This window comes from Nesoenas mayeri, assembly GCF_963082525.1.
Source record: "Nesoenas mayeri genome assembly, chromosome: 3".
NCBI lineage: Eukaryota > Metazoa > Chordata > Aves > Columbiformes > Columbidae > Nesoenas > Nesoenas mayeri.
Window position 1 is genome coordinate 47,670,946 of NC_137544.1, and position 21,939 is coordinate 47,692,884.

General features: G+C 40.0%; 2 protein-coding genes across 2 annotated transcripts in view; both read left to right on the forward strand.

Moving 5' to 3' along the window:
• Positions 1 to 21,939, forward strand: part of FOXO3 (forkhead box O3) — a 247,925-nt gene that overhangs the window by 170,944 nt on the left and 55,042 nt on the right. The window lies entirely within an intron of this gene.
• Positions 7,750 to 21,939, forward strand: part of ARMC2 (armadillo repeat containing 2) — a 66,832-nt gene continuing 52,642 nt past the window's right edge. The window contains exons 1-5 of the mRNA XM_080342082.1: positions 7,750 to 7,765; positions 11,605 to 11,823; positions 13,138 to 13,210; positions 15,383 to 15,551; positions 16,803 to 17,010. Of these exons, the coding sequence (XP_080198208.1) occupies positions 11,609 to 11,823; positions 13,138 to 13,210; positions 15,383 to 15,551; positions 16,803 to 17,010 (665 nt within the window). The 5' untranslated portion in view covers positions 7,750 to 7,765; positions 11,605 to 11,608. The remainder of the gene's footprint in view (positions 7,766 to 11,604; positions 11,824 to 13,137; positions 13,211 to 15,382; positions 15,552 to 16,802; positions 17,011 to 21,939) is intronic.

Sequence of the window (21,939 nt, forward strand, 5' to 3'; positions counted from 1 at the left end):
GATCCATCTCAGAAGAGTGAAAGAGATCTTCGTTTGTTTTTTTCCAGCAGAGTGTAGATAGTGTCTTGTTTTCATTTAGCAGAAAATGACCTACTGGAAGCTCAGTTGGCTGCATCAGTACAGTAGTGCAGTGAGGGGACTGCAGCTCGTATGGAAGGAGGAAGCAAAGAACGATGAATGGTTGCAGGGCAGTAGAAGTGCTACATAACACCAGTGTAACTGGACCTACAGAGAAGTCCTCTGCAGATCAACCATTTAATATGAAGAGTTCATGCAGGCAGAACTTCTGCCAGTAAAATTGCCTTGTCATAGAATCATAGAATCATTTTCGTGACAAGAGACCCTCTAGATCATTGAGTCAAACTGTTAACCTAACACTGGCACTAAACCATGTCGCTAAGAACCTCATCTACGTGTCTTTTAAACACCTCCAGGGATGGTGATTCAACCATTCCCCTGGGCAGCCTGTTCCAATGCCTGACAACCCTTTCCATGATGAAATTTTTCTTAATATCCAATGTAAACCTCCCCTCGTGCAATTTGAGGCCATTTTCTCTTGTTCTATCGCTTGTTACTTGGGAGAAGAGCCCAACACCCTCCTTGCTACAACCTCCTTTCAGGTAGTTGTAGAGAGCATTCAAACAAGGCCAGAAACAGGTATACGAAGAGGAGATAAAGGGGACTGGGGACACATGCTGGCTGGGGTGTTGGTGAGGAGAAGAGCAGCTGGGCTCTCCCCTCACCTCTTGCACTGCTGCTGCAGTGCCAGCAGCCACCAGGACACTCATGAGGTGCCCTGGGGCTGTATATGCTGCTGTTCTTGTTTGAACAAGAAAGTTTTACTGGCAGAAGTTCTGCTGGCATGTGCTACTGACATAGCTGTTTTGGCAGGATGTGTTCACATTTGGCTGTTTTTTAAAGATGCAGTGTGTCCTCAGAGCATCAAGCTTTTATCAGCAAAAGAAGTCTGGCATGACGGGAGGCTAACCCAGAATACCTTGTGCCGTGTTTGGGTCATCGCCTTCTGGTAATTTTTTGCAGCATGTTGTAGAGCTGCCATTGTATACTGTGGATACAATGTCACATCATAAAATTTGTGTAAATCTTGGGTTAGGTTTTCAAAAAATCTTCTGTCTTGCGTGATAACCTGTTTTTATTTGTATGGTTTCTTCATATTGTAGATTGTTCGCTGCCAGAAACCCAGACCGTACCAAACAGCAGAGCTCTCTTGTTCATTTAGGGCAGATGAAAGGATTCTTTCATAGCTAAAAAGCAGCCTAAAATGTTGGGTACTGTGAACAAGTGGAACACAGAGACAATGAATGATAGCTAACTATTTGCAGTAAGTATTTGCTGGACTACAAGAACAAATTGTAGTTTCGAGTCATACTGCGAACACTGAGAGAAAATTTCAGGGTTGGATGTCAAGCACATTCGCCCTGAGTTAAGAGCTGCTTAAAGAGCAGACAGTGGAGAAATAGGTGGTGCCAGGTTTTTGGAAAGCTGTGCCAATCTGGTTATTTTGGCATTACTTGGGGTGCTCAGTCTCTAGCGAGCTACACAAAATTAAGTATTTCCTGCTGCACGGTCTTTTCATGCTGGGTAATGTACTGGAAATAATAGATGAACCTGATAAAATGGGCTTTCATAACTGGTGGAACAGTAAATAAGGTTTATGTCCACTTTGGTCCCATCTTGTTTAGAATACATAAAATGAAAGCAGTGCTTCTCCATGGTGATCTCTCTAGACAGTATTTTACGTCCATGTAGTTTGGGAGAAAGCCTATGCTTGCCTCCCCATCTATCCTGTTTGCATTAATGGAGTTACAAAGCCATCTCTGGCAATGAAGGCAGTTCTGGCTGGAAAGATGTTTGTAAAAACAAGAACCCAGTAACTGGAAAGAAAAAAAAAATATCCACCAAACCATACAACTCTAATTTCTAATTTAGTGTTCTCCTGAAAAAAATCATGAAGGGTCTTCTCACTGGGTGCCTTCATGTGCTGAGTGGAGTTTCATCTTGTTTCCCGAATTCAGCACAAAGCCAGTGGCACTGCTTTACTTTTTTCCATGACATTTCCAGATATTATTGATAAGTGCATTCCTTAGATGGCTATCATGCACGTAGAATATATAGATGGATGGAAAATATGTAGCACTTAGAGACCATATGCATGCATGGAACCTGCTGGACCTCTGCATAACCATATGTGTAACGTGAGTTCTGGAACAATGAGTCTGACACATTATGAACATGCAGCACCTGTGGTCTGCAGGCAGCCTGTATTTATACAGCAAGTGTGATGTGTTCTGGACACGTCCAGTTTATCACATATTCACAGATATTCTGCTCAACACATGCACAGAAGGTCTGGCATGACTGTGTATGTGCTGCGCCGTACATGGCTGGGACATCTGTCTTAGATTTCTTTGACACAAATCAGGAAGTCCAAGTTCTGTAGAACAATTTATTACAAATATATATTCACTCATTGGGTTCCACTGTCACTAAAAATCATCTAAAGTAATTTGAGCTTGTTCCAATGATACTGCATGGTATTGGTTTAAAGCAAGCGTGTTCTGTAAATTATGAATGTGCTCAGTCACTGCAGTAGCTTTGTTTCTGCTGTGAAAGTTTTGGGTTTAACTTTTTGGACTTTTTCTGAATACTGACATTTCAGTACTCCTAATATACACTCGCCCTTTCCCTCCCACCAGCAGCTGGTAGATACAATTTGACAGGAGAATGGGTTAGGAAGAAAGGCAAAAAAATGCTGATTCAGAAACCCCGAGAAAATAAACACAATCATTAATGCACCAACCCTTTTACAGTGAATTCCCTTCCTAAATTAGCTACATGTGTTCAGTGAGCTCCCCAAGGGGTTCTGTATCTCAATAGTTCTGACTCTGTCCATGTCTCTGTTCCCAAAAATCTCTTCCGATTTAGGCAGTTCTTGGTATCCTTCACTGCAAGCTGATGTGAATGGTAAGAGCAATATCCCAGCTCAGCAAGCTGTCCACAGCCATCGTAAGGAGTGTACAACCAGCTGGTCATAAAAGGAGCACCTTAGACCACTAAACTTAAGGCTGTGTCTTGTGAGAAAACAAACTTCTTCTTCGTCTTCTTTTTCACCTGCCACTGGATCTTATCACAGCTCTTAGGCTTTATATTAGATTGTGGCCTCCATGATCTTCAAATTTTCCTGCCACATCTATTTATTCTTAAAAAAGGCTGTTGCCTCAAGTATCCCTTCCTGCTCTGGCTGTACAAATTTGGGTCTTAAACTGAATAGCAGCACCAAAGTCATGCTGATTTCTGTCAGTCTAGTCAGGTCAAAAGGCAGACTGGAAGAAAAGCAGACATTTCACTAACACACCAGGGATTTCCACTCCCTGGGGGAGGCAGCAGAATTAAAAAGAAATCAGTGAAAGCAGACATTGATGTACGGACAATCGCATAGCAGGTATGCGGCTGGTGGATGGCTCACAATGCTTAGTTGGTACAAGAAGTCCTTACGTGTCGTGTGTCAGCAGAAATGCACCAGCCGAAGGGAAGCCAGCATAACGTCACCAGGAAAGCTTCTTCTTGACGGCACTGAACAGGCAGCAGGGAGGGAATCAAGTGCTGGCCAGAGTGAAGGTAAGGTGCAGAGTATGCAGGATGCTGGCACAGTGACCAAATCACACTGAACAATGCAAGCTAGAGATTGATCATGGAAATTTCCAAAATCTTAAATTTCAGCCAAATCTGACTATGATTTAAGGAATTAAAAACCATACATCTATCACAGAATATTTAAGATTTAAAGAGACCTCTGGAGATCACAGAATCACAAAATCGACTGGGTTGGAAAAGACCTCAGAGATCATCGAGTCCAACCCTTGGTCCCAACTCTAGTTTGTTTACTAGATCATGGCACTAAGTGCCATGTCCAATCTCAGTTTAAAAACCTCCAGGGACAGCGAGTCCACGACCTCCCTGGGCAGGCCATTCCAATGCCTGACCACTCTCTCTGCAAAGAATTTCTTTCTAATATCCAGCCTAAATTTCCCCTGGATCATCTAGTCCACCTCCCCTGCTCAAAGCACTCAACTACAGCAGGTTACCTCAGGGACCTTTTCAATCAGGTTTAGAATATCTCCAAAGATCTAGACCACACAACCTCTCTGAGCAACCTATTCTAGTGTTTGACTACCCTCACCATAGAAATTTGTTCTTATGTTTAAATGGAGTTTTCTGTATTTCAGTTTGTGCCTGCTACCTCTTGTCCATTCACTGGGCACCACTAAGAAGCCTGGCTCCATCTTCTTTGCACCCTCCCTTCTGATATTTACATATTATTATATATTTTATATATTTATTCTTTTCCCGTGACCTGTTTCCTTGCTGCAGATAATAGAGATCTTCATATACCTGTTTGATTAAAATTTATTAGACCACGTAGTATAGGGGTTGTTTCTAACTGCTGTAAAATGAACTGTTTCACCTGCTTTTGTAAAGAGCTACAAGTGATAAGAAACACAGAGCTTATTTAACAGCACATACCAGATGGTCTATGTAAAGTTGAATACGACAAGAAGATTTTTTTTGTCCAGATTGGAGGTGGGACTGTTGTTTTGTTTTGAAAAATGAGGAAAGAAACGGGGGAAACAGGGCTTGCATTGCCAATTGTGTTGCTGAAATTGCACTGGAGTCTGGTCTTGCAGGTCAGCAACAAGCAGCAGTGAACAGGATCAATGAACACTCGGCAGACAAAGTGTGTAACATTGTTAACTCATTCTGAATTGCTCTGAAATATAGGCCTTGTATGCTTGGATATCCAGATAAGTTTAATTTCTAGACAAATTTAAGTTAGCCGAACTGAAAAAGTGAGACTGGATACCAGCACCAAATCCCTTTCATGATTTTCAAATCTAAAAAATAAAGTAACTCAAATTAATATCACATAATTCAATACTTTGTCAGTTAGGCAGAACTGCTCAGAAAAAACTGCTTTTACCTCAGCAATCTCTTGAACAAATACCAGCCTGACTAGACCAAGTCATTTTATATGTTTTGATGATACTTCCATCCTAAAGCAGTGTTATTGCGAACAAGAAGATTTAGTTAAGTAGCCGCATTTAAAATAGGTGCTGAGAGAGTTCATTCAATAAAAAGCACATGAGAAACGGGATTTAAGCGAGAAAGTTGTATCAGTTGAGACATAGCACAGACATCACAAAAGAAATATTTGCTATAATTGCCAAAGCTCAGAGAATGAATAAAAAATTAACTCTTCAATTTGATGACCTAGAAAATAGAGGAGAAATAATGTGCATATGAAAAGGATTAAAGAAGAAGCCAAGAAAGAAGGCTTAGTGGGTTTAACTGGGTGGATTTAAAATTTGTTTAAAGAATGATGAGATGATAACAGTAAAAAGAGATTCAAACTGGCTTTACCAGGAAACAGATCTACACATTTTTTCTGTGAAACTTTGCTTGTATTATCTCAATAAAAGACAGGTTCAGAAGAAAATAACAGAGAATGAACTAACTGTGAATGATCTGAAAATAACGTGCATGCACACACACACACACATTCCTTTGGCTTTTAAGGAAGACTATACAAAGAAAAGCAAGTACAATACTAACAATGTTTTCATTACATCTGAGGTATTGAACTTGGCTGCAGAAGAAAGAGGAGTAGATGTCTAATTATTAGAGATAAAGTAAAAGGCAGCAAAGATAATGGCATGTGTTATGTAAACTGGGTAGGGTTACACATGGAGATCTTTTTACTGCTATCATGTTTGTCAGAATCAAAAGAGGACCTGGAAAAGGATGTTTTTCTAGAAGAAAGGGGCATAACAGTCTTGTAGAGCTATTCAGAAAGACAAATTAAGTTTAAAATGTCCACAGAGTTCTTGTCTAACAAACATGAGGAAGTAAAAGTTATAGTGTTAGTAAGCAATTAGTAAAAGCAGCTTTAAGTCATTAAGATATATATCTATATTTACATATAAATGTATATACAAGATGAATTTATTTGGAGAGTGCTTTCAGATATATCCGATGTTATAAAGGAAGCAAGAAAGAAGCTTGGTCAGATGGAGCCGTATTTGTTGTGTTATTCTATTACTCACAAAGACATAATAACCACCCTCCTGTAGCAGTTTTTAGATAAATTTCAAAATGCATTCAGAGATAGCGAACAAAGGCTGTCCTTGTCAGTCATGAACAACCCACTTGCCGCCACAGGCCTGTCTTTGTTGTTGTTAGGTGCCTGGAGATCTTCTGATACAGGGTGGTGATGGCATTAGCCATCCTGGCAGTGGGAGGTGCACAAAGAAGCTGATCAGTGAGCACCTGGTGCCCCTGCCAACGGGCTCCCAAAACCTGGAGATGAGCTCATCTTTGGTAGGGCCTCACCCAGGAGGCAGCGTGGTGGGGGGCACACCACGTGTGATCCCCTCCTGCCATTCCAACAAGGCTCTCCAGCCTGTGGGACCGACTGAGCAGAGCTCTGCAGTGCATGATGTGAAAACACCCATATTTCGGCCTTCCCAGAGAACGGGGTGGCACTTCTGGACCAAGACGAAGCCGCTGAGATGACCGGCCTGGCTGACCCTGGGAAGGGGTTTTGAGGCTGATCACACCACACGTCAGTCCCCTGCTTTTATTTTACTCTGGAAAGCTTTCAGCGTCTCCATGTCCCATCTGTAAATCCGACCTCAGAGAGAAAGTATCACAACAGGACACATTCTGCATTTCCAAAACGAGCAACTTTGCTATTCCGAATATGGACTTTTGCCACTTTTACTGTGCCCTAAACGTGCGCCAGGACAGCTCGGCGAAAGCGACCGCCACCAGAAAACCACCACTTAACGGGCCAACGCCGCAGCAGGACCCGTCACTGCTCCTGCCCCCGGGGTGCGCGGACAACCAGCACCTCCGACCGCCGCAAGACCGCCCCGGCCTGGGCCGCGCATGCGCCCGTGGGTGCCCGCGCAGGCGCCATGGCGTCTCCGGGCTCGCCCAGACCCGCAGGTGCGGCTGTGGGGTTGCGTGGGGCTCCACGGTACCGGCGGCACGGCACCAGTGCCACGGCGGGGCCGCGGTTCTCCGGCGGAGGTGGGTGCGAATCCCACCCAGCACCAACGCGCTGCCGCCTCGACCGCATTTCACCCGCGGCCCGGCGGCCGCGCTGTGTACTGTTGCCATGGGAACAGCGGGCGCCGGTCCGGCCGGGTGCGGGGCCCGGCTGCGGCGGGGAGGGAGAGCGGGACCGCGACCGGCGCCCCGCGGAGACGGGTCCCGACCCTCCGCCGCTGGGGGCGGGGGTGCTGGCGGGGCCATTGGGCAGAGCGCCTTGCTCAGAGCGCCTTGCTCAGAGCCCGCTGCCGGCGACAGCCGTGCCCGCAACGCTCGTCCGCCGGGGCGCGGAGCCCGGGCTGGGACGTGCGGTGAGTCGGGCGGGAGGTTGTGCAGAAGTGTCCGGGAAGGGAGAACGTCCGGGGTGTTTCCCGGCAGCTTGCTGTCCACCGTGTCCAGGGGAGAGGCTTGTTTTGCCGAATTTCGGTGGGTTACTCTGCAAAGCCTGGATCAGCTTTGGCTCCACAGGTGCTGCTTATATGGGGAGTTCTTGGACGTTTTATCTTACGGCCATACTGGAAATCTTGCTCAGCTGAAGGCTGCAGGCTCAATTCCTCATAACTTTGGTCTAATTTCTTTTTAACAGTGCTTGCTTCAAACTTTCACCAAGCTGAAAGCTTATCAGTTGTGATTGGTAAGTTGCTGATGTTTAAGATTGTATCTAATAATACGCCTTATTAATTCCCTGTTATTAAGCCTGCATTTGGATGCTAACTATTCTAGAGATTTGCCTGAGCAGACAGAACCTGGATTCAGATGTTAGTGAGCAGAGTGTTCAAGGCTTGAGTACAGGGTTTCTCCTTATTCTACTTAGTGATTGCAAGTATGCCCGCTCTGTGTGCTGGCAATTAAATGACCCTGGCTTAGAGATGGGAGATAAGATGGCAGAGTTAGTGCGGTGCCACATCTCATATAGTCAGCCATGCTTCTCTCATGTACTGATTGACCCGAGATAAGGGCTGTCAGTGTGCAGCTGTTTCTCTTCTGGAGACAGCGAGGACTAATCTGAGGTTCTCTGACCAGTCCTCTGTTGAGCTGGGGTTCTCTGACCCAATGTCACTTTCTACTGCTTTTGGTTCTTCTTAGACAGAGAAGGCCAGACCTCTGGAGTAAACAACTCGGGAGAAAAAAGACCAGAGCCCAAATATGGCTTTTAAGACACAGGTGTAATACTCTTCTGCCTTCCAGTAGAGAGTCAGAGAGGAGGTATTCATTTGTACAAGTTAAAGGCTACCTGGGAAACGGTGACAGCAGTGGGGGACAAGATCTGTGTGTACCAGTTATGCTGTCCCCGTTGACATTGCAACATTCCCTTTATCTGTCCACTACTGGGATTGGGGAGCAAAATGGGAATGTCACTGGATTTTCAGAAAGAAGCACTAACAATTAGAATTATTTCTTATTTGCAACTGAGATACTTTACGTTTAAAAGGCTACAGAGTAGAGTTTGTGAACAAACAGAAATTCTTACAAATAAATTCAAAACCAGACAGAAATAGTCTTGTATAAACAATGAAAAGCAAGGGTAAAACATTGTATGCTGGGCAGCCGGTGCACTTGTTCTTCCACTTCTGTGCTGCTCCTTCATTTTATACTTTCACTTTCTGCTTGTTACTTTTGTTTGTTGCACCATATTTTAAATTAGTCTCTGGCACTGCAATTGCGTGGTTCAGGTACCTTATTCTCATCAAAGTCAAGAAAGCTTCTGGTGACTGGGGAGGTTTTTCCCTTATGCATGGCTCTAGGTTATTGCTTTCTAGGAAAAGAAGTGGCATAATATACGTGAAGGTGCTTCCTCAAAACTTCTGCAGCATGGGACACTGAAGAGCAGTTGAAACTTCTTTCTCGAGTGCTGCTGCAGCAGAGCAATTGCTTGATGCTTAATTGTTTCAGCCTTCGGCATTATAAAATACAGAGTGCAAATTGTCTTTCTTTTGAGAAGGAGATGGTGGTTGTACTGTGATGGCACAGCAGCCAAACTCATTCAGGTAAAGAGTTACTCATGGTTCTTAAATGCTTGCAAGAAAGAGGAAGCTTTCTTATTCTGTCATATATATATATGTGTGTGTGTGTATATATATATATACACACATCTCTTATTTTATAACACTGTTTACTTGCTTCTCTGTGTTCTGCTGCATTTTCTAGCTAATGATGTGGGATATCAGTTAATAATATTTTGGTAGCATATCACTACCACAATTCTAAATGTGTATAATGCTACCTTATGCCAAAATGACAAAGCGTTAATGCTCTCATCGGGCTGGCAGTAAGTCCGACATTCTGCTTGCTGCCACTGCAGCGCAATAGCTTGGCGCTGGGAAGCAGCGGCTGTGCCCACCAGCCTCGCTGCTCTCCCCTGTCTGCTAAAGCAGCAGCGCAGCTGTGAGCTCAGTCAGGCATTTGAACTAAGTCATAGGTTCCCTTTGCAATGGTAATAAAACCTCGTTTTTAATGGATTGGAAGTGCCAAAGTAGCAGGACCTAATCAAGCTTACAGTAGGAAAAGTTCCTATGCCAGTTCAGAAGAAATAGGTAAGAGATGAAGGCATCAACAAACAGTTATTATAATGAAACTGTGGCAAATAAATGTACCTCTAGCATAGAAAAGTTACAGTTGACAGTAGAGTTAACAAAAACTTAAGCTGATTGTATCAGAGGTGGTGCTGTACCACAGAAACGCGTAATCTCTCTCAGGTTGCTTCTTAGTTTAACAATGAAGAACATATACAGAGATCCTATAAAATACACATTTCAATATCACAGCACAGAGATTTTTAAGAACTAAAGAAAGTGGTGTCCTTCAGAGATTAAATGTAAGATATTAAATTTCTTGAGAAGATTTATTTTAAAATTTAGCAAGGTCGATGGAAATCTATAGACCCGAAAAGAAGAAGTGTGAATTAATTCAAGTTTCTGATTTGTACAATTGTGTTGATTATCTTTTAGTATTTATTCACAGCTATTTTTTCCATGTATGCTGGATAAGAATGGTATCAGACATATGGCCTATCCAGAAGACCTTCCACTTGAAGGTCAAAATCTTGATTCTTAGTAGCTGGGAGAATAGGGAATGATAATCTACCTTCCCTGTTCGGTGGAGAATGGCTGTATAATTGCTCCAGGTGGCTGCAGTGGAATTCCTTACTTAACTCTTTTGAATCGTGTTGTAATAGAGGGAAGAGGAGGGAGCACAGAGGGCCAAATTCAGTCACAGTGAAGAAAAGTAACCTATTAATGGTAATCAAAAGGATTTAAAATACTGACAGGCTCCTGATCTGTTCCTCTGTTTTGTAATTATGCATGTTTTAGTGAAAGAGGTTGGTGCACTGCTCCTTAGCATCCAATTTTACCTTGTGTAGTTCAGCTGAAGAGGTTGGTTTGCGTATTAATTAAAGAAACTGTGCCAGAATGTACAGGCTCTGAAGGACAGAACAGAAGAGGCAGTTGGAAATGTAACAATGCAGAACAGGAAGAAGTGAACTAAGAAACTAGAGAAATAGGATTTTTGCTTCCTAGTGTAGAAATAACCAAGATGATGGTGTCTGATCTACTGTTGTTTCATCGTCCTAAACTATGTGAGGGAATAGAACCTACCAGAGGGTCTGAGTCAAAGACAGTGCAGAAACATATTTTTCTCTTTAGGTAAGTTTGAAAAGCAGAAGAGGAACTTTGGATGGTTTAAGGTTCATTGTGATTTTGCTGTAAAATGACGAGGATGGTATCTACAGAGAACTGCACCAGGATAGTGATGGATTTTGGGCGGCTCAAGAGATGAAGCAGTCTTTCACTGCCTGCAGGACAGAACACAGATTCAAATTTGGGGTTGATAATTTATCTTATATTAGTGCTATTTCTGCATGTGCTTGAGGGTGGGTTCAGGAGCTGTTTCTCTTGCAGAAAAAAGATTGCCTGTTCTTCCTTGTCTCTGCTTATCAATTACTGGTGGCTGTGGTTTAGTTACTGGTAGTAATATCTCTTTGATTTATTGGAAGCTGCCCTTGGTAAGGTTTATAACTTATTTGGGTATTTCTTACATTAAAGAGAAACTTTGTTTCCACTTGCAGCATATTACTGAAGTCTTCTTTTGGTTATGATGTTTTATAAGTAGCCAGGTGTTAAGAAACATATTTTCTGAAGTACTGGAGAGTACCAGGTTTGGCCCAGAAAGCACTGTGGGTACTGAGTGTGGTGTATTTTAGCTCATTCAAAAACCTGAAGGTCCTCCATATCATATGCTTTCTGTTCTTCTTCAATATTTTCCTACAGAACAGAGAAATTGTGAGGAAAATAAAATATCAACAAGCCTTATTTTCCACTACTGCACCGCTGTCTAGGATTTTGTTATAATATACTTTTAAACTACATTGTGGTAGCATAAACATTGATGAATTAATAGATTATAATTTAACACTAACATTATATTCTATACCTTCCATTATATTGTACAGTGTTCTTGTGCATTACTTTGCAGGGGAATGCAAGCTTCAAAGAATAAAAATACACAGAAGGCAGAACCATTCTACAGGCTTTCAGTCCCAAAGCAGACCAGTTCTGAAATTATAAATGAAGCCAGAAATGTCCTACGAACACTAAGAACTCGGAGGCCGTTCACACCTACAGAAGACCAAAGGAAACTTTTTGGATCTGGATCTTCACGAGCTCCACTGAATAGACCCCCTTCTGTTTTTAGGTACTGTAGCTTCAAGTTTTTTGGTTTTTTTTTGAATATCCTTTAGCAGCAAAAGATTTGATTCTGTAATTATGTTTCTGGTGATTTTTTCCCCCCGTGTTAGTTTGTATTCCTATGCCTTCTTCTAATGATCCTTACTGTTGGTGTTAATCTACACATCCAGAAAGTCCCTGTGGATCAGAGCTACTAGAGGCAGTCATTACACTAGTTTTGTATGTGGAGAATAGTATAGGAAAGTGATCTGTACCTCACCTTTTCCTTAAGGCAATGTATGCTTTTAATTGAGATAGCCTTCACCTTTTTCCTAGAAGCTGTGAAAGCTTGCTTGTTTCCACATAAACTGTATGCTAGATCATTTTTTTCAGAGCTTTCTCGTGTCTTTTAAAATACAAAATTGTAGGTCTCAAAGTTTGAAATGGTCTTTTTTTTAAACAAAAGTTATACTACTTCAAAATTATTTCTGCATGGAGTTTTGTTATGTAGCATAATTCACAGAGCTTAATAGATCAGTCTCCAGTGACGAAAGAGAAAAACAAATGTATATTGGGCTTTTTACATTTTCCCAGTGTGTTTTCGCTCTCCTTATATGCCATATAACCTAATGACTGTAGAGAGGAGATATAAGCTGCATTTGTAATGTTAAGTGTCCAGGCATGCTGGAAAGGACGCTGAAACATGTTTGAGTGACCATACAAGTAAGTCAGTGTCGATGTTTTTTTCACAGCAGCATGACTTGAGGCACTTAATGTCTCAGGTGTTCCTTGCTGCTTAGTGTTGTGCTCTTACAGAAGGCAGGAGCCCGAGAGTGACTTGGCTGCTTGTTAGTGAGCAGGTGATGAGGTCGTTCTGGCTGACATCCGTGTTTGTTCTGCCTGTGCTTCTCCTGCGTATGGCGAGCAGCGTGCCCGTGCCTGCGCGAACCTGGGCTTTCTGCCCTGCGTTGTTCTGCAGCTTGTGTCAGATAGCTTGGCCACTAACTGCAGTTGGCTTCGTGCATGAATTTAAGCTTATATTAGAGAGTTGTTATGGATGTATATGAAATAAACCGTGTCATGGCAGATGTGCAGATGATCTTGTAATTCTTCTTCCTTGATGCTGCTGAATTCTTGGATATCCAGGTTAAATAGCGTTCGTGGAAGAAACACGATGGTGTTAAAGTTCTCTGTCACTCTTCCTTTCTTCATCCTTTCCCTTGTATTCATTGGCAAAGGGAAGAAATATGCAACAACAAAAAACCAAAAGCTACAACAGCAAAAGAAACCCAACCGCAGAACACTGGATCAGCTTTATTTATGTTTCATTTCTTTATAATAGTCTTCATGCGTCCAGTTTTGATGTGACTGAATCAAGACCAGTGTCTGGTGTTCATCTGAGCCCACTGAATCACGTGAGTACTCTGGAAATGACTCTGTTCAATACTGGCATAAAAATATGTGTATCGGTAGTGTTAGGAAAATATATGGTTTAAACAGGTTGGAGAGAAATGAAAGCTTGTTGTAATGTTAATCTGAGACTTACAAAGTCAGTTTTGCCACTTTTTCCCCCAAATAAACCTGAAAATAATTTAAACTATTTTAAAATGGCTATATTTCTTTATAATTCTAAGTTACATGAAAAAGAATCAGAAGACAAATATTTGTGTCAACTTTCTTGTGTGAATTTACTAAAATAGAAAAAAAGTTATGAGCATCAACTTGAACCAGCAAAGTGCCCTTGCCACCAAGAAGGGAGCCAATGGTATCCTGGGCTGCTTTAGGAACAGCGTTGCCAGCAGGTTTGGGCAAGTGATCCTTCCCCTCTGCTCAGCACTGCTAAGGTCATACCTGGAGTGCTGGCGCCCATTCTGGGCTCCCCAGTACAAGAGAGGCTTGTAGAAACTGGAGGGAGTCCTGTGTAGGGCCACTGGGATGATTAAGGGACTGGAGAAAGCCTGAGAGGTCTGGGACCATTCAGCCTGGAGAAGAGAAGGCTCAGCGAGGATCTTCTCAATATATAAATAACTGAAGGAGGGGTGCAAAGAGGACAGTTCTAGGCTCTTTTCAGTGACAGGGCCAGAGGCATTGGGCACAAAAGTGAAACACAGGAGCTTCCCTCTGAGCATCAGGAAACACTTTTTCACTGTGAAGGTGAGCAAGCACTGACATGGGTTGCCCAGAGAGGTTTTGAGGTCTCCATCCTTGGAGATCTTCAAAAGCTCCCTGGACATGGCCCTGGGCAAAATCATCTCTAGGTGTCCCTGCTTGAGCAGGGGGGTGGGCAAAATGTCCTGCAGAGATCCCTTCCAACCTCAACCATTCTGTGCTTCTGTGATCAATAACTTGAAAGTAACTAGGTTGATTGTGCTATTTGACTTACACGTCTATAAAGCGTAATGATTGTATTTTATTTAAAAACCAGACAGAGGTACTTGTAAGAATCCCTTTTCCCCCTCTGTGGAAATTTTGAACTATTTTCTATTCATAAGTATTTATTCTTTCAGGTATCTTATGTTTAATCTTTAAAAATAAGATTAAGTCACAATCATTTGTTTAGCACCTGAGAGAACAGAGAGCATGCTAAAGCAGCCAAGTAGGCTTGCTGTATATATTGTTTCTTCAAGACGGTAATCTAAATGTAACCTTATTTAGGAAATGCTGAAAAAAATTCCAGGAAAAGTTATACTTCAGTAATTTTGATAAAGTTATGTATTTATATGAATCAAATTAAAAAAAATTGGACCATACTTATATTTAGATTAGATATATCTACAGTTGGATTAAAATACTGGTATTAAATTTTCATTTCTCTTGTGTATGAGAGTGGAAAAAAATAGAGAAAACTACTGTTAAGACCAATGCAAAAAATGCCTTTTCTGTTTTACCAATGGAGATAAGTTAGTACACTGTAGATGTAGAACTTGTTTTAAGGATATTGGAGAGAACCTTGATCTTAGAGGTCGATGTGTTTGTGTAGGGCACAAATGTTTTGTACCAGAGGTTCAGCGGGTTGGTCACATAAGATACCGACATAAATAAAACTAGAACTTGAATGTTTCTGGATCTGCGTGATTTGTCTCAGTGTGGTAGGAAGTGGTACAAATGATATGGACACATTTGAAGTGTTTTGGAAATCCTACTTTAGTGCTCAAAAACAAACCATAAAGAATAGACGTGCCTCTAGAATTGTAAGTGCAAGTCTTTGGCACAACTTTTTTTTTTAACAAATAAGCATACTGCAGATGATGTTAAATGAATATTTACAAGGGGAATGAATAATTAGGAGTTTCAGTTGCTCTACTCCGGCTAGTTTTTGTTTTCTGCACCCCAGATGTTTGCTTTTACAGGGCTTTCTGTGATGCTAATGGTATAGATGTCTGGCTTGTTCAATGTAACGGTATCATTAGATTCTGGATATGAAAATGAAAATTTCTTAACAAGTGAACTTACGTAACTTTAATCTGTTCTATTCTGAGCTTAACCCATTGTATAAGTAATTTGGTTTTCTTTTTTTTTTTTAATTTTTTGCTTATATGAAAATGAAATTACCTGTGATTTTTATGTGTTCTTTATCTTTGTCACAGAAACCAATACTAGTCACTTTTACAAAGGATGAAGATTCTTCCATTTGCCTTCCAAAGCCTCCTGCAGATGCTGCAGAGCTTAGAGAAGTCAGCAGCGCACGGGCGCGCTTATTTAGAAGAACCTCTCAGGGAAATTTCCTTTCTGCTAAAATGGTTTCCCCTGATCAGAGTAAGACTCTTTTGATACATACTATTTTGTAGAAAAAAACCTGCATGGTGGGTTTTAGTAGTCTTAATTACATGAATTATTATATCAAAGGACCTACATGTCCTTTCAGAGTAAATTTTAAAAATATTTAAATGACTTTAAGGCCACATGAAAATGTGATTTCCAGAAATGACACTAGCTTTCACTTGTGAAAGTGAGTTTAAAGTTACTCGGGTGCATTTCTTTTCTATAGGTGTCTAAGTAAAGGAATTTTAACTGAAAGTTTTCTTCAATGAGTAAAAATAACATTAAGTGCTGATATCTTTTAAAGAGATAATGAGATGGCATCATCTAAGGAGATTCCCTGCTGGATTATTGAGCAAAAAGGGAGGAGTAAAAAGGAATTATATGTCTTAACAGGCCTCCAACTACACCATATTTGCTATTAAAAGTTTCCTTAGCAGAGACTTAATAAAAGTTGCTAAACGTGGGATTTAAAGGTAATTTTCTTGCAGATGGGGAATGACTTGACATTTTGGTTTCCTTTACATTGGGTCATGATAAAACGTGCTGGAACCCTGTCTTTAATGAAGACTCATTTGTAATAGTGACATTCTTACATTGCCTGGGATGGTTACTTTACACGATAAACCGAATATCTCACTTTTAACCTTGTTGCAAAATAAGTCTTATACAAAAAGTACTAAACTTTACTTCATTATTGTGTACATATTCTATAAATATGTATTTACATCTTATACCCCTATATGTAGTTTAATCCATTAGCCTTAAAAGTTGATGTTAGTAATTGGACAAGTTGAGGACCTAATGTATTATAATTATAGCCTGAGTTTACCTCTGCTGCCCTTTGGGGATCAGGCAAATGTTCACCTAAGTTTTTTGTGCACATTCTTACCACATATACATTCAAAGGTATAAGATTTACAGTTATCTTTTGCTTGAGGTTCTTCATAATATACAGATCCTGAAATATAAACATTCATTTCACAAGGTACAATCCACCTATCTGTAAAATGGAAATTTAAAAAAAAATGAAATATTAAAATGTTAAAACCCCAAAGACTTTAAGAAATTATGTTCATAACAAGACTTTGACTACTTTGCTCTAAATAGTCTTAAGCTTTCTCACCTTTTAAATAGATATAGGCAAATTTTGATAACATAACATGACAAACAGTAATTCATTTTGAGCTTCATCAGATGTATTTATTATATCACTTCTACAAAATATATTCTCTTTGGCAATTTCAGATGAAGAGAATCCAGATTCTGAAGAACCCTCTATGAAGAGTAATCTTTGCAGAAGTAATGATAACTGCTTAGCAGAGCAAAGGTCACACACACCGTTTAATGATGACAGTAGACAATTAATTTGTAATGAGCATATCAGCAGATTGGAGAGGGAAGACTTCCTAAAAGGGACAGCAGGAACATATTTCTTTCAACTGGGAGGAGAAAGGTCAGTGTTGCTTGAGTGTGGTAATGTGCACACACCACCCAGCCTTCTGCCTACATCTTCAATTGTGCAAGTATCAAAATGTTTAAAATTGATGGAAATTAAAAGTAGCACTATTTATACATTAAAACAAAAATATGTTTAGATTATTAGGAAAAAGAAAGATTTATACTTCTGTTCTTAGGAAGTTTCTACACTGAAAAGACTAATTTTTCCAAAAATTGTTGGTAGGAATTGCTTGATATGAGAACTTTAATGTTGTTTGTTAATTAACATTTCAAAACTAAGTCTTCTAATAATTGCATGTAGACTACTCAAGTTTAAATTCAATGTGCTTGTTTTTATAGTTCAGGTCTCTTGTTTGAAGGTGCTATAATTCTTCCCTTAGCTCCGCAGATGGGTAGAGCCACGTTTTCAGTTCTGGTATTGAGGAAGTATGTGTTCATACACAAAAAAACAGGCTTAAACTCATTGACAACAGAGACACTATTTTTTTGTGTCTTTGAATTTCTTTTAGTTCATTTTTTCTATGACCAAACAGATATAAGAGATTAATGAGACTTATGTGCATGCAGTCTGTTTTTACTGAACCTAGGTTATTACATCCATTCTGTAGTTCACAGATCACAGAATTCTTGCACAGGGAGAAATAGTCTGTGGCACTATATTCAATAGGTGTATCAGTCACTGCATGAGTAGTTGGATGAACAACTGGTCTGTGATAATAACATTGACAGATCTGACAATCTCTACAACAAAGAATGAATAACAGTTTATTTTCAAAACACATCCTATAATCTCTTGGTTACTCTTAAATATAAATACTTAGCAGTAGATACCTTTTTTCCTAGTCTGTTTTTATGCTTAGGAAAAAAAATTCCATGGATATTCTTAAGCACCTTTGATATTAAGTAATATATTCTTAATTCCATAAAATGAAATGCCTTTCATTTACTAACTTGATGATTATACTGAATAGTTTAGAGAATGTTGTCTATTGAGGCTATTACAGCAAATGATACAAAGCAGAGCTATTGTAACATTCTTCTGTTATATCAGACTGAAAACAGGATTAAAAAGAAATCTAAAAGACTGGAGACTTGTGGGAGCAAAGAAAAAGTTTCATGAGTATGGAGGGAGGGAAAATAAGGAAACAAACCCAGTGATGAAAAATTGTGGATGAAGAAAAGTTAAGCACTAAGGAGAATAATTTTCTCCCATGACAATCAGTGACCCAAAAGACGTTTTAGGTGAGGACAGGATGGATTATTATACTACATAAGTTATTGTAGTTTAACTTCTATTTAGTGTAGTGTGGAGTAATTCAGTGTTGCAGTTCAAAATGAGTAGTTAGTTAATAGTATCCAAGTGTCTCTAATAAGAAAGGACCAGCTGATACTTTCACTAATTGGAAAGAATGACCTTCCGAGTCATAACTTTAAAACTTGCAGGTGTGATTAAATAGTTGACTCATTATACATCCGTGCTATCTGTTCAAAGTTAAATACTTGTCCTTTATAAGATTGAGAGCTCTGCAAGTTTTTGATTTGGGGTTTTTGTTACTGGTACTTTTCACAAACACTCATTCATGTGGTGTTGTGTACCATAATCATGGAGTTTTCTGGCAGTCTGAACCACAGAATGTCATGTTTAACCTTGATTACTGTGATAGTTTTTGAAAATGAATGGCTTCCCTGTTGAAATACTCTAAGGGACAGGCAAAAAAGCCTATTACCTAAAAGATTGTTTCTTGCAACATGAAGTTTTATAAGATGTTTTCAGTTCAGTTTCTCTAAACTTCTCCAGAGGAGTTTTAGAAAATATACAAAGTTAAAAGGGGAAAGTTATGTATTTTCAATTTTATTTTCTTCAGCTATCATTGTGCATATTTGAAGAACAAGCTGTCAAGGTTCATTTTGTGTAAGCTTTGCTGGCTTTACTTTACCCTGTTACTTACTTTTCTGATTCTGAACGTGATAGCTAAGATACTAATGATTCTGACCATAAAAGAGGGAATGTTAATTCATGTAACTTGTCATATCCACATTTGAACTAGGGAGAATAACACTAGAAGTAGTTGAATGTCACCCGTCACTTAAGTTAGATCTCAAATTACAAGCCTTAAGATAATACAGAAGAAAGTTTTCCGATCTTATTCTGACTAGTTTTCTCCAAAACAGAGAAGTAACATAATATTCCTTCCTCTTTCTGTGTTGAATGGAAGATCTGTATTTTTGCACAATGCATCTTTACCTTCTCCTGTAGGTTGTGCATGCTTTCTGTGTACTTGAGACAGATGATTTTTGCCAATTCTGCCCAAGAGATGCTGCCTGTGCTGCTTTATACCCTTGGACCAAGGATCACTAACAACATTTGGATGCTCATATGGCTTAGAATACCAGACATACCTGTAAAGCTGCAATAGTTTTGGGCCCCTCATCATAAGAAGGACATTGAGGTACTAGAGAGAGTGCAGAGGAGGTCAGTGAAGCTGGTGAGGGGCCTGGAGCACAAGTCTGATGAGGAGCAGCTGAGGGAACTGGGGCTGTTTAGCCTGGAGAAAAGGAGGCTGAGGGGAGACCTGATCGCTGTCTGCAACTACCTGGAAGGAGGTTGTAGCGAGGTGAGTGTTGGTCTCTTCTCCCAAGTAACGAGTGATAGGACAAGGGGAAATGGCCTCAAGTTGCGCCGGGGAGGTTTAGATTGGATATTAGGAAAAAATTCTTCACAGAAAGGGTTGTCAGGCACTGGAACAGGCTGCCCAGGGAAGTGGTGGAGTCACCATCCCTGGAGGTGTTTAAAAGGCATTTAGATAAGGTTCTTAGAGACATGGTTTAGTGCTAGAGTTAGGTTAGGTTATGGTTGGACTCAGTGATCCTGGGGGAACATTGTCTTTCAAACAAAATGATGCTATGATATTATGCACAAAAATAATAACAGATACTTTTCCTTTAGTAAAGGACAAAGATTCCTTATCTATATCAGCCCAAGCAGTTCATGCTATCGTATGACGGAATGGCTCTGGGTAATCTCAGCTGCTCTCATACATTTTAGCTCATGGCTAAGACTTAGACCAATAAACATGTTGGTTCAGTATTCACATATGGTACTATACAAGTCAGGCAGACCTTGATCTTTTCTGAGTGCAGAGATGTCATTCTTCATCTGACAAGGTGGTTGAAACATATTGAATACCTGTCCTTCAGTATAGTTCATTGAGTTTGGTCTTGGTAGGCATTGTATATGAAAGGTTCCAGTACCGTAGATGGGTCATTGCAGTAAGAGAATTTTGGAATTCTTTCTCAATAGAACATGTTTACAGCTACCAGATGATCACTATGATTAGATTGCATCTGTGTCTATGTCATAAGTATTATACTTGAGGCATCTGGCATGAAGTTAAAAGATATTTTTATTTAGAGTACATTGTATTCAGGATTAATAGGTTGAGAGCTTAAAGGAATGTGAAGACTTTTATTACCTGGAGTCCTGTCATTCTCCACATGGAGCAGTTCTATCAGCCTCAATTCTGTATCCCAGTGACTTAAAACCCTTGCACGAATTAGGCAGGGGAATTGTAGAAATAGTATACCTCATACAGAAGGAAGTGCATGAGGCTCTTTACTCCTTTGCCCAAGTTCCTATATATGTACCAAAATTACTTTTCAAATAAATCTCTGTTTTGATTAATGATGAAACTGTGGAGCATGCCAAAATAGCATGGCGGATTCCTGCCATTAATCCTGTTACGTTTATTTCAAGGAGAACAGAAGGAGGGTATTTTATTCCAGCAAGAGACTTTCAGTCTCAAATTCTTTTGTTGTCCCAGGGACTGGTGAAAAGAATGAGCAGTGCTAATGAAATCATTACCCCTTTATAAAGGTACTAGGGCAAAAAGAAGAGAAAAAGACCTGTTGAGGGGAAGAGTTATTTGTCATTTTGTTTGTGATTCTGTTTTGGAAATAACCATCTAGTTATAATAGAATAGGTATATTAATTGAAGCAGATTGAATTTATTGACATGTTGCCTCAGGAAAGCAAGGAGCAATTGCTGACAGTCATAAGGAAGCTAAGTTTTGTTTACATCTTCATCCAGCCATTGTGCCTTGCCATCTATTGTGATTGCTATAAAAAATGAAACTTCTAAAATGTTTTCTGCATTCATATATTTCAACAGAAGTGTCAACAGTGATAGCAGATGTGTTGATGAAGGGCAGCAGTTTCCCTGCTGTGAAAAGATGATTTTTTTTTTTTCCCTCCAATTTCTCAAAATTCTGAAAGCTTAGATGTCATTCCAGGACTTCATAGAAACATAAATGCCTTCAATGAGGAAAAACTTGGTGGCAAACAGTTGCTTCCCAAGTGGCCTGCTCTATACTTTTTTAAAAAAAGTTATTACCATAAATAGCTACAAAAGGATTAGAAGGTGCTATAAAGAAGATATACTGTGTCCTACCTTCCATCATCATTGCTGTCCTTATTAAATGCCTGTTTGACAGGATCCTTGAGAGGTGTTTATCAACTGCTTCCGTAAGACTATTTTCTCTTTCTTGTGCTTTTTAGAGTTTTGGAATGCTTCAGTAGAAAACTACAAAAGCAGGGGACAACTGATTGCTGTCTGATTGCTTAAACTAGCTTCATATCTGCACCCAAAATATTAATTCCTTCTCAGAGAAAAGGATTCCTACAGAAGAGATAGATTTATTTCCTGAAGGAAATGCCTATTCTGTTTTGCTCTGTGTGAATTTTTGAAATGAATGACATACAACAAACGAACATTCACACCATGATTTAGCTGATATTGCTGCAGGTTGTCCAGACTTCTTCCAGGATTTGTCTTTTCTCACTACGTATATTCTCAACTTCTGGAGTTCTCATACAGACATGGGAACAGGAAATTAATCTACTCCTAACTAATCCTTCTGTATTTCT